Here is a 13,821-nt window from a genome sequence, read left to right on the forward strand (position 1 = left end):
CAAACAGACTGAAATATACCAGGTAAAATACAAAGCAAACAAACCAAACAAAAACCCCAAATGAAACCCAAGAGAAAAAGCATTAAAAGAAATAAACAGGGGTATTTAATTTTAGTGAAAAGTACAATGATAAAGAGGAAATTTTACACACCTAACGGCATAGCTTGGAAACATGTGAGGCCAAGACCAATAGAGATGCAAGAGAAATGGATCATCCATAGTCCCTGGGGGAGGTTTAAATCAAAGGTAAACAGATCATACAAAGATAAGGCTGGGCAGACTGCAAGTAACCCCAAATTAGGCTCAGGGTATGCAAGTTTTGTAGACAGACCGAGAATAACACTGGAAGGAAATTATAAAACATTAACAGAGGTTGTTTGGGAGTGGAATCTTTCTCTTTCCTCTTTTCGGTATTTTTCCAAAATGAACATACACTTTTATAATGGAAAAGAAATGCAGCTCACATTCAAAGAGAATGCAGGGCTCAGTTCCAGTGTAAGACACACAGCACTCCATAGCACGCCCTGGACACAGCCCAAATGAGTTCACCTACCGCACACAGCTGTGATGGGGGCAGCTCACCTTCCTCACTCCACTTGGGAGTGGGGAGTGCATGCTGGCCCCTTCCAGAGGTGGGCAGGCCAGTGAGGGGATTTATAGGCCCAGAGGGATTTAGACATCTGTGCTACAGTCTACCAGCAGTGCTAACCTCCCCAGTTAGAAGCGGATGGAGAGCCATGCAGGCGTCTCTCCCCCTCCAGTTTCCACAAATGCTGCCTTTGTGCTGGGGTCTGAGTCCCCAGTCAACAGGGGACCATGTGGGAAGCTGGCAGAGAACAACTCCTGCAGTGTCTTGCTGAACTGTCGCTGCAAGGACCACTCCCATTTGTGACTGGGCTCTTAACCTTTCTGGAAGTGGCTGCCAGCCCCGAGCCCTGCCGATATCCTCCTAGGCTAACCCTGGCCTCTCAGGAAGCCAGAGGAAGGGCTGCTAAGTGTTCTACTATTGATTAAAGTATAGTGTTTGGGTCTAAGTCATCTCTCTTCCTATGATAAAAGGAACTCAACCTGAGAGACCTAACTGGCTATCAAAGGGACATGTATGTGCCAGGAGCCTGGGACAAAGGACACTGTGACGGAGAAGCAAGTGGCTCACTTACAGCAATGAGTTGTTTTGGGAAGTAGAAAAAAAATTATATACACATCTGGATAAGGAATGAATGACTGCCAAGAGTTTTGGGACAGCCCTGCACTCCTTGTTTTCTGTTTCTCCCCTTTAAGAATGGGCACTAAGGTCACCCTAGGCAAGATGGGAAAAGATGTGAAGTTGGCCCACTGAGTACCCCTTTGGGATCTCCCCTGGCCCCAGTCCTCCCTGCTCCTTAGGCTATAGTAACATCTATCCTGTTCTAGCTGGGAAAGGAAGCAAAAAGTCATGAGGCAATTATTGGGATGCTAAGGCTGGAAATAATTCTGCAGAACTTGCGTTGGCTATGCCAAGGTGACTCACAGGGAGATACATGGGGGCAAGAATGGTATTCTCTGTGGTTTGCAGATCATCCTGCAAACCTGGCTGCCTAACTCTGCATACAACCCAGGGGCGTATTTCCATTTGCTGACCCCCATTCACAACATAAGCACATGTTCAAGTTCTGTCTGTGGTCATGTGCATAACCATTAAGAAGAACCATTCTGTTTCTGCCAGGTTGTTTCTGTCCAATAAACAGAACCTGGAGTGAGCTATTTATTGTGATATTTTTTACAAGTAAATAAAAAATTATTTTGCCAAAAAAAAAATCTTTTGAGGTTTTAGAAACCATTTTCCACATGTCAGATCTCCCCCTCGGGTCTGGCTTTCTCATCTTTGCTTGGTCTCAGTCTGCTGGATTTCAGACATGGCTTGATTTCTTTCTATCCCAGTTCTCTAGGTCAATGCAAGTTTGCAAGGTGATCAAATATTTCCTGCAGTGTGTTCCCTGTGTGCGAACTGTATAGGGCAGAAATAGGAGAAACGAAATAAAGGTTGCCTGGGAAGGCAAAGGAAATATTTTTATAGGTATGACAATGGAGAACCTTAAAGAAATATGCAGTCAGGGTAGGGCTGGCGTGAGGAGGGGTAGATGGTGCTCTCCTGTGACCCATGAGCGCAAACACGGAATCTACAGGTCAGGAAGGCGGTGACAGTGAGTGAAGGGGCCAGGTGTTGAGAGGACAACTGGGAGAAGTGGGGACATGTGTAGATGGAAGTTGCCTGGCTACTCAGCTACAGCTCATGCGTCATGTAGGAACTGCTACGCCTTCCAATTCCTCAAAAGAAGTCAGAAGTCCAGATTCTTACAGGGACTGTTTTGATTTCTAAATGTTAGCTCAAAACAATGTGCGGCCAAAGAAAACACAAGTGAGGGCCAGATGTGGCCATGAAGTTGCCAGAGGGCAACTCTATCTAGGATGGAAGCAACATGAGGGCAGGAAGTAGAGCCAGGTGGATGATGAGGGCCTACTTAATACTTGTGGAATGAGTGAGCCCTTCCTGGGGCAGAGCGGGGACTGAGCTTGGAGAGACATTGGAAAGAGATCGCCATGGAGGTGGTGACCAAGGGAGGAAATAACTACAGTGAACTTAAGCCATAGCCACTGGGATGGAAAGGAAAGGGTAAAATGGCAGTAGACAGGCTAAAGAATCTTCGAAAAGCAGAACTCAGTGAAAGACCAGATGTGCAGGGCTAGGGCAATGACGAATCTTCCAGGGGAAGCCTGTGATGAACTTGGCCAGAGGGCTGAAGGACTGGTCACTGGGGAGAGAAGGTAAACACATTTTTCTTTACTAGCTTCAAAGCCCTTCATCTGGCTCCCCCAGATGACCTTATTTTTTTTTTTTTCTCCTCCTTTCCCCCACAAAGGGGGTAAGGGGATAAGAAGCAGCCCAGAGGTTCCAGCACAGAGCCAAACCTAATTAGCTAATTAGATGATGAGGTATTCATTTCGGGAGAAATACTAGCAGAGTTAACAGAGGAATGGGCAGGGCTGAGGATTAGCACTGGAGAGGGACAGCACCTGTAGGAAGGTGGTGAGAACAGCTTGGTCTGTGCAGAGTCATGGCACATTGGCTGAATGGTAGAGAAGCAAAGACAGGCGCGGGTGAGGGAGACTTCAAACTGTTGTCAAATAACAGCATTTCATAGCATGGGACATGCCTTAGGTTCCGGTCCATAGTTTTCTTAATGACTCAGAAAATCAGATCAAAATACTGCTAAGCAAAAGTATTCAGGAAACTAAGAAACTGGCAGACTCAAGACTACTTCTCAGCTGAATAAGGTGAGTCTTTTCATGGCATGACTTTCATGGGCTTCAGTCCATGAAAGGATTTTTATGAATTTCACATTGGGCTTGAGGCCTTGGACAAAGCTCAATTTCCACTTTATTTATTTATTTATTTTTGTCTTTTGTCCTTTCTAGGGCCGCACCCACAGCACATGGAGGTTCCCAGGCAAGGGGTCAAATCGGAGCTGTTGCTGCCGGCCTACGCCAGAGCCACAGCAACACCAGATGCGAGCCGAGTCTGCGACCTACGCCACAGCTCATGGCAACATCAGCTCCTTAACCCACTGAGCAAGGCCAGGGATCGAACCCACAACCTCATGGTTCTTAGTCGGATTAGTTAACCACTGAGTCATGATGGGAACTCCTCAATTTTCACTTTAAAAGAAACTTTATCAGGAGTTTATGAACAAGAATTACAACCACCTGTCAACCAAAGAATTATTATAGTAGCTAATATTTACACCTTAGCTAACTAGTTAGGAAGTTAGTGGTGACTAAGTATGGGCCAGCGCACTATGTTAAGTCCTTTAAATGTACTATCCTGTAAATCTTTGCAATGATTCTATAAAGGAGCTATTGGAATTATCCCCCAATTCACCCACAAAGAATAAAAGCAAGACCTAGAGATGTTAAGTTACCTGCCCAAGGGGACAAAGTCTGAGTGACAGAGCCAAGGACAGAAGTGAGATACTTCTATTCCAGGGCACTTGTTCTCAGTCAGGGGTCAACAAACATTTTCTGTAAAGAGCCAAACAGTAAATTTGTTTGGTATTGTGGGCAATATGGTCTCTGTCACAATTACTTGACTGCCTTTGTAGTGCAATGCCAACCACAGAAAACACATCAACATTTGGGCATGCCCTGTTTCAGCAAAACTTTAGTTACAGACACTGAAATTTGAATTTTATATAATCTTCATGGGTCATGCAATATCTATCATTCCTCCTTTGTTCCATTTTTTAAAAATAAAAACCATTCTTAGCTCCCGGGCCATAAGAAATCAGAGTGGGCTGAATTTTTTCCCACATGCTGTAGTTTGCAGACCCTGGTCTAAGCCATCAGGCTCTTCTGCCCTCTAGCTTACGTCATGTGCTGGTTTCCTTGGGAGGCCCATCGATATTTTAGGACAAAACCTACAAGAGTGCATTTGGATGGAGCATAGGACTCTGAAATACAACTCTGAGGAAAGACCCAACAGAGACGACTCCTTATTACTCCTTGAAGGACTCTGCCTGATGCGTTTTCAACTTGAAAACATCTCTTTCCTCCTTTTAGTCCCCTTACCTGCTCTCTCTTCTATTGAAATAAGCCAGGGGAGGGTTGGTTAGGGCACCGATGTCTCCTCCCACATAACAAGGTTTTCTGCAAACATGAGTCCACCGTGGCCTTCTTACCTGCAGAGTTTGGCTGAAGCGCTTTAACGGCGTGGCCTTTACGGGCGGAATGAGGTTTGCTAGCGATGTGACTCTGGAAAGGGGTTTGACTCGTTTATTACTGGGTTCCTGTAGGGTTAAAAAAAAAAAAAAAAAAAAAAGGAAAACGTCAAGGTCAATTGCAAAGACAAGATAACTCCACCATACAATCATGTCCCACTCTGAGAACTGCTGGCTGCATACTGATCTGTGGAAGGTAACCAGTGCCCCATCCCACTCCACTGTGTGGAGGTGACCTGGCTTAGGACCCAGGGAAGGAGCAATGGCAGGGGGGTGTCAACAGCCGCAGCCTCTGAGGGGGCAGGAAATGGGCAGGGATTTCTCCTTTCCCTTCACCTTAAATATATCTGCCAGCTTTTAAATCAGAGGCTTCCAGTTAGCAGAATCATTCTCCCCAGCCTCTCCTGTAGAGAAAAGCTGCCTCAGCTTTCCCACCCAATGACCTTGTCAGGTGGTTGTCCTTTGATGCTTCTGGTTTCCTCTTTTTAAAAACCTTTTCTCTACCTTGCCTTGAGCCACTCTCCAAATTTCTAATATGCAATGGTTTTTCTAAAGCACAGAGAATCTTTCTTTTCCTGGTTCACCAAATTAAAAAATATACATATTTTTACAGAAGTTCTTCTATTACTAGGCTTTTAAGAAAGCATCTTTGTATCTACAGTATATTTGAAATGCACATATTAATACCTATAAAGAACTAGACAGAAAAAGAAAATGTACAGAGAGAAAACCCTGCCACGAGCCAGTTTTTATACTATACACAGTCACAAGTTTTGAAAATCACCTCCACATAAAATACCTGCAAATCTGCAAGTTACCCCAATCTAAGCAGATGGGTGAGGGAAACTTACCCATACCAATGACTTTGCAGATAAGAATTACGTAAGTACAAACAACAGGCTGTGGAAAAGAGTGAGATGATAGACAAAACACTTTACAAAGACAAAGAGAACAGTTACCCTTATCTTCCTAAGCTCCATCTGACCTGCAGTAGACGCTGGACAGCACATGAAGACACCAAATTTTGAGAGAAAAGCCAAACTTGCCAACAGTTGTGGCGAAACTCAGTCATTTCCAAAGGGAGCCTCAAGATGCTCATCTTTCTTTTTCAGCCATTGTTTTCAAAGTTTCAAGAGTTAAGCCAGAATTTCCGATTCTCCAGAATATCTCTGCAGGGTATTCTGAACATAGTAGGTGCTTGGAAAAATCTTGCCTGAATTTGGAATTCTGCTGAGAAACACTCATGTCATTTTATGTCCTTGCCAGCTTCAGAAATCAGAAGCCTTCTCTGAAAAAGATTCAACCTTTCTGGCATTCAAATAGAAAAATTAAAAGACTTTTTAAAAAGCACAAAACAATTCCATAATGTGGCCAGGAGTGACTTCATGATTTCTTGAAGCAAATACTTTTCCAAGACGGACAATGAATCTGGGCTGCCGGGTACCTCTCCAGCCTCTTAGCATGCTGAACTGAGCAGACAGCAAGAAACTCTCCGAACACTGGGAAGGCTTAGTTCCAAAATTCAAAGGAGGAATCTCTCAACATGAGAGACATCACATTACAATTATTTAAATGCTAAAGAGAAAGATCCAATAGCCCTTCTGCTTCCAGGTAACAGTGCCCTTCAAGGATGCTCCCTCTCCAGTGCCTGGCTCCTGAATATCTGTGCCCAGAGAAGGATTTTTAAAATATTTTTTACGTCAGAGCTGCACCACCAGCAGGCATACTGAACACACACACACACACACACACACAGCCTCTTGAGCATTTCCTAATTTTCTCTAAATGGCTCCTGCTTTAGCTGGAAATGCCAGAGCTGTGATATACTACCTTGGGTGGCACAAACTGCATTGCAGCAAGTGAGAAGATGGGGGATTTCCTAGGGGAGCAGGACTTGGTCTCAGACAATCATGCATGAACCTCAGAGCCCAGTGACTCTTGGGTCTCTGGTTTTTTAAAACAGCTAAAGCTGCTGGGTCACAGATTCTGTATCAAACTGGGGAGGTTGAAGGGCAAATGCCAACTGGGTTCTCTTGCTTTAAAAAGGGACAGGGAGTCTTGCACATTTGGCAGGATGAGAGAAGATTGGGCTCTGTTCCACTTGCTGTGTCATCTTTTCTAAGGTTCTGCTGATTTTGCTGCCCATTTTACATGACCCAATCAGATGGGTGTTTTTCTGCATCGCTACAAGATGTATGCACATTGCAAATGTCAGCCCCTCTGCAGGTTGTGTGCAGTACTGCTATGTGTGATTATAATTAAAACTCCTTTCCCAAGGCTTTGCCCATTTGGAAGTAAACACTGGGCTGCTCTCTGGCAATTTGACATTCCCAAGTAACGAACAATTGCAACAGAAACCATTGCTGTGTGATTTAGTGCTTGATCCAGCAAAGTGAGCAGGTGCAATTTCAAACCAGAACACTTGCAAGTTGCTGAATCTATGGAGGAAGCTTTATGCCTGATCCACATGAGCAAAGTATGACTTATGGTGTTCCCCTTGAGGGCTTCAGTGAGAAGAGGAGATTAAAAAAATTCTTAGCCTAATTTGATTTTTCTTTTCCATTTACTCAGTATGTCTCCAGCTACATTTTACTGCTGTCTAAAAAGAGCCCTCAGGGAAACTGTTTCCAGATTCTAGTTAAATAGCTCTACTAAGAACTAGCAAATGCAATACCAGGGATGCTTTCAGGCTTTACAGAGAGAGGACAGACTACAACCTGCAGAAGTTTCCTAGTCCAACAACTCAGCTGCCAGACTAAGCAGGGCAAGGTCACTGATAAACCCAGGAACAAGGTGTCCCGTTTCAAGTGCAGATACCACACTCACCATGGAAATTTAAAACAGCATGGGCATCTCACTAAAGAGTTAACCTCTTTAGTAAGAAAGAAAAGAAAAATGAGAAAACACCACCCTCACCATGAAATTTTAAGATATTGCAGGAGGTCATCTCACTAAAGACGTTAAAAAAGAAAAGAAAAATGAAAAATGCATTGAGTATTCCATGTGGGCAATATTTACTGAGTAACAGTTTTGTTGCATCTTTTCCAGATCTTATAAATTTGTTTGTTTTTCTTGTCTTATTGCACTGTCTAGGACTACCTGTCTATTGCTGATTATAAGCTGAGACATTGGGTTGCCTAGTCTAATTTCTAGTTCTAAAGGGGTTAATGAAGGTTTCATCATTAGCATGGAAGAGACAACCTTTATCAAGTGGAGAAAGTTCCCTTCTACACAAAGTTTGCTGTGAATTTTTATCATGACTGAGTAATGACTTGTATCAAATATTTTCTCTTCATCTTTTTAGAAGTCAAGAAAGGGGAAAAATGAAGGATAGAAAAAGAGGTGGGAAGATGGGAAGGAGAGGATGAAGAAAGGCATAGAGATCCCCTTTTTCCATAGAGGAATTCATTCAGATATCTTTTTTTGGGGGGGGTCTTTATGGGCCACACCCATGGCATATGGAGGTTTCCAGGCTAGGGGTCTAATTGCAGCTGTAGCTGTGGACCTATGCCAGGGGCACAGCAGCCAGATCCAAGCCACGTCTGCCAACTACACCACAGCTCATGGCAACGCCGGATCCTCAACCCACTGATTGAGGCCAGGGATCAAACCTGCAACCTCACAGTTCCTAGTTGGATTGTTTCCACTGCACCATGATGGGAACTCCATCATTCAGATAGCTCTTGTGCTTAAGTTACAAACAAAGGGGAATAAAGCACTCCATGAAACTTTACTTTTATTTATTTATTTATTTATTATTTTTTTTTTTTTTTGTCTTTTTGCTATTTCTTGGGCCGCTCCCGCGGCATATGGAGGTTCCCAGGCTAGGGGTCTAATCGGAGCTGTAGCTGCCAGCCTACGCCGGAGCCATAGCAACTCGGGATCCGAGCTGCGTCTGCAACCTACACCACAGCTCACGGCAACGCTGGATCATTAACCCACTGAGCAAGGCCAGGGACCGAACCCGCAACCTCATGGTTCCTAGTCGGATTCGTTAACCACTGCGCCACGACAGGAACTCTGAAACTTTACTTTTAATGAGAGATTTAATTAAACAAATTTTAATATTCTTTCCGTAGAGGATACAGTGTTTATTTTTTCCTCATTCTTTTCACCAAGAGGTAAAAACCAAAGCACATTATATGCAATGTAAGAAAATGCCTATCATACCAATATGATCTGGCACAATTTTTTATTCCTTAAAAGTTGTTCCATTCTAATAGACACAGCACACAGGAACCCTTCACTCATTCTTCTTGCAATTCATTTTTTGCAACCAGAGTTGGGTTGGGGGAGCAGTGGAAGGGTCTTCCACATCATGTCTGTAGCTGCCCTGAGCCTCTGTCTTTACTGAGTCACAAACACAGCTAAGGAGGGGCCAGAAATGCAGCCAGGAGCACAAGACTTATTGCTCTGTGCAGAGCAGCACTGCTCTTGGATGCTCTACACCTGGCAAGGAGCAAGGGAGAGGTGAGACTCAACTGTACTAGCAAATGCTTTTGCCCATGAGTTGATGGAATCTTAAAAAAAAAAAAAAAAAAAAAAAAAAAAAAAAAAAAAAAGTCTTTCAAATGTTTAGAAATACCAGGAAGCTTTATGCAGGGCTTTATCTGTGTGACAGGGGGTGTGTCCAGGGGTTATATCTCATTCACCCAGTAACCTAGGAGGCTTTCATCATCTTCATGTTACAGAGGAAGTTATAATCTCAGAGTGATGGAGATGCTCTAGCATTATTAAATAATGATAAGCTCATATTTCTCTCTGTTTTACAGATATTTACTAATTTATTACCCTTAACATCCCTGTAAGGTAGCCACTATTGTGATTCTCATTTTAAGACAGGGAAAACTAAAAAAAGGTGGCCAGGATTTAAACCTAAACAGGCTGGCTCCAGAGTCCGTACCCTACTCCAGAGCTCGGCTAACTCTTTATATAAGGGGCCAGATGGTTAAACATTTTAAGCTTTGTGGGCTGTCCAGCCTTTGTCATGACTATTCATCTCTGCCATCAGTCATAAACAGTAGGTAAATAAAGAAATGTGGCTATGTTCCATTAAACCTTTGCTCATAGACACTAAAATTCAAATTTCATATAATTTTCAGATGTCACAAAATATTACTCTTTTGCTTTTTTCAACCCTTAAAAAATATAGGAATCATTCTTAAAGGCTTGAGGGCTTTTTTTTTTTTTCTTTCTCTCTTCATCAAAAAAAGGAACATGAATTTTTCAGGAGAGTATCCAATTTTCAGTTGAGTATTTTTCGCAGAAGGGGACACTGTAGCAGATTCTAGAAAATTAATTTCTAAAGTACTGTGTCTGACAGCACCTTGACTATACTAGTAACATTTGAAATGTTTAGATCCTGAGTTTCACTTCCAAGAACTACTGAGTCAAAAAATAAGGGGTAGAAATCTAATTTTAAGATGGGGAGGGCAACACTATTTCATGCCACTGAAATAGTTTGAGGGCTGTTGGAAGTGGGCTGTATTTGGCACAGGGGCCATAGATGTCGTACTACTGCTCTATATCACTGCTGGCTTCATAGGGGTCATGGCCTGGGTCAGTAGTCCTCAGCTTCAGCTTTCTACTGTGACATACCTAAAGATGACACTCCCAGGGATGGCAGGCTCCCACAGGCACACTTAGTTGTCAGGCTCCACCAGAGAGCACAGGTGAGATTTGTACCTTCTCCCTGAAGCTGCATATGTGGGGTCCTCCCCTGGGGAGCAGGGGATGTGTTTGACTTGCCTTTTATGTGAGTGAACCCTATCCTACCACATTTTACTATCTTAACTTTCTGAACAAATTATCCTGACATAGAGCTTCTATTGTGGCTCAGTGGGTTGAGAATCTGACTAAAATCCAAGAGGATGCAGGTTTGAGCCCTGGCCTTGCTCAGTGGGTTAAGGATCCAGCATTGCTGTGAGCTGTGGTATAGATCTCAGGTGTGGCCAGGATTCCGTGTTGCTGTGGTTGTGGCATAGGTCAGCAGCTGCAGCTCCAATTCCACCCCTAGCCTCAGAACTTCATATGCCAAGGGTGCAGCCATAAAAAGCAAAACAAAAACAAAACCAAAAACGAACCCAGAAAACAACCCTCCCCACAAAACAAATCATCCTGGCATAACATAAACGTCCTAAGACCATTAATACATATGAATAAAAGACATAAAAATGATATGATGCTTGGGATCTGCTTCAAAGTCATACAGGGCTGGGGGAAGGGAATGTGTAGGGAATGGCACTGATCATATGCTGGTAATTGTCAAACTCTCCCAGGGGATGCAGTGTGCAGTCCTGCCTATGGTAATGGTCAAAATGCTCCCTAATAGGTGTTCCTGTCGTGGCTCAGTGGTAACAAACCCCACTAGTATCCATGAGGACGCAGGTTCAATCCCTGGCCTCGATCAGTGGGTTAAGGATCTAAAGTTACCATGAGCTGTGGTGTAGGTTGCAGATGCGATTTGGATCTCGCTTTGCTGTGGCGGTGGCGTAGGCTGGCAGCTGAAGCTCCTATTTGACTTGGGACCTGCTTTTTTGGGGCCAAAGGGCAGCTCCTGTTCCCTAGCCTGGGAACTTCCATATGTCGTGGGTGCAGGCAGTCCTAAAAAAAAAAAAATGCTACCTAATAAGATTTATTTCGATGGACAGAAAACAGTTTTGCAACTATACTAGCGAAGGCTGAACTGGGGCAGACAGGTGCCATCTGAGATTTCTACTTCAGTTGTTAGAGAGGGCCTGGTGAGAAAGGATAGTGAAGGGGCAGATGTCATCTAGAATTGAACACATTTAGAAAAAACCTAGTAAAATGAGAAAAAATCCCACTAGTGAATTTCAATAATTCTCAACTGACATAGGCCAGAAGAGGGAAAGGTTCGTGTGGCTGGGAAATTGAAAGCTGAGAGAGCTACCCTGAAATACTTAAAGACAGGACACCCCATGGAGAGGCACCAACCTGGCTATCAGACTTCCTGAAATCTGTTTTATTCTACTGACTGATTTTTCATTTGCTTTCATTAAAATGAAATCCATCAACAGGATCCTGATAGCTGAACTCAACAACATAAAACAATGTGATGAGAGAAAATAGGAGTCATTCAAGGTCACACTGCCCACGGAGAAGAGACTTTACTTCCACTGTATTCATTTTGAATTGTGAGCGTGCTTTGCTTTCTCCACGACTGCCTCCCAAATCCAAGCTTTTCTTTCCATTCTTACAAGAGCACCATCTTCTACTAAGTACGCTGAGAACTCCCTCTCCTTGCCAGAGCCTCACTCCTGCTCATTACTCTGCATTTGTCTCAACCACCCGCTTCCTTTGGGCCAAAGGGCAGTTCTTACTGTTTCACAGCTTGTGTCCAAGATTCTCACCCTTCAAAACTTCTAAGTCTCCACAAATATTCTTGTGTTCTCACTTCCTTTGACACCTCCAACTGCCAAGGCCTTCCTACCCTTTCAGGTTACTCCTCCCCCCAACTCCTTTCAAAGGCGATACTCTTCTCCTTTGCAGGGATCTGACAGCTTACTTTAAATCTTGCCCCTCAGAGAATTCCTGCAGACTCTCCTTCCCAGTTACTGTTTATCTAACTAAATGCTTGAGAATTTTATATCTATCTATCTATCTATCTAAAATACATACTACATATATACATATCATATATATATATATGTAAATATAATATCTGTCTATGTATCTTAGTCTGGCTCTCATACTTACTAGGTGGGTGATATTGGGCAAGTTACCAGTTTCTTCAACTGAGAAATGGGGAAATAATCCTCATAACGCAGTAGTGAGAATTCTGTGAGTGAGCACTAACATTTATTGGCAATTTAAAATCTGTGTCAGGCACTGGGCTAAGAGCTTTATGTGGATTTGCTCATGGCATCTGCAGAACATCCTAATATTACATCTATTTACAGATGAGTAAGCTGAGGTTCAATGCGCATAAGTACTTACACAGGTCACATATCTCAGGTGACAGAGGAAAGATGTGGACCATATATGGACCAGAAGCCTCTGCCACACTGTTCCGCCCAACAGATAACTATTCTGCTCAACAAGTAATGAGGATGAGTGCATAGCACAGGCTTTGTAAAAAGCAAGCTATCAATTAATGGCACCTAAGGTAGGACTCACAGACTGGTATGTTTTTACTAAAATCATTTCTCTTCCTCTTAGCTTCTAAGAACAGGTGAATTTATCTAATCATTCAATGTATGCATTCTCTTCCATAAAAAGATTGTTTTTGAAATAATTTTAATTTACAGAAGAATTGTAAAAGTAGTACTCTGTTCCCATGCACTTTCTGCCATACTAGCCCTAATGTTAACATCTTACATAACCATGGGCCCCTTATCAAAACTAAGATATTAACATTTCTACAACATTACAAATTAAACTCTTAAAAAGTTATTGGGATTTCACCAATTTTCCCACTAACATTCCATTTTCTCTTTCAGGTTCTAATCTAGAAACCCACAATGTATTATTGTGTTTTTTTTTTTTTTTTTTTTTTTAAGGGCCACAGCTGTAGCATTTGGAAGTTTCCAGGCAGGGGGGTCAGATTAGAACTCCAGCTGCTGGCCTACACTACAGCCACAGCAACGCCAGATCCTTAACCCACCGAGCGAGGCCAGGGATCAAACCCGCACCCTTGTGGACACTAGTTGGGTTTGTTACTGCTGAGCCATGATGGGAACTCCTCCACATCACTTGTTTGTTTATTTTTTGCTTTTTAGAGCCACACCTGCGGCATATGGAGGTTCCCAGGCTAGGGGTATAATCGAAGCTACAGCCGCCAGTTTACACCACAGCAACACCAGATCTGAGCCACATCTGTGACCTACACCACAGCTCATGGCAACACTGGATCCTTAATCTGCTGAGTGAGGCCAGGGATCAAACCCACAACCTCAAACAATGGAAACTGCCCCCACATTGTATTTTATTGTCATATTGCTATTTCCTCCAATCTGTGCCAGTTTCTCAGTCTTCGGTGACATTGACACTTTTGAAGAATACTGCTCAGTTATCTCTCAATTTAGATGTTTGATGTTTTCTCATGATT

The 13,821-nt window shown here is 43.2% G+C and overlaps 1 protein-coding gene across 5 annotated transcripts in view; it reads right to left on the reverse strand.

Moving 5' to 3' along the window:
• The window catches only part of ARHGEF3 (Rho guanine nucleotide exchange factor 3), a 342,982-nt gene that overhangs the window by 40,784 nt on the left and 288,377 nt on the right, over positions 1-13,821 (reverse strand). For all 5 annotated transcript variants that reach the window (XM_021068992.1, XM_021068994.1, XM_021068993.1 and 2 more), the window contains one exon: positions 4,716-4,823. In XM_021068992.1, coding sequence (XP_020924651.1) covers positions 4,716-4,823 — 108 coding nt within the window. The remainder of the gene's footprint in view (positions 1-4,715; positions 4,824-13,821) is intronic.

Source organism: Sus scrofa, chromosome 13 (genome assembly GCF_000003025.6).
Source record: "Sus scrofa isolate TJ Tabasco breed Duroc chromosome 13, Sscrofa11.1, whole genome shotgun sequence".
Lineage (NCBI taxonomy): Eukaryota > Metazoa > Chordata > Mammalia > Artiodactyla > Suidae > Sus > Sus scrofa.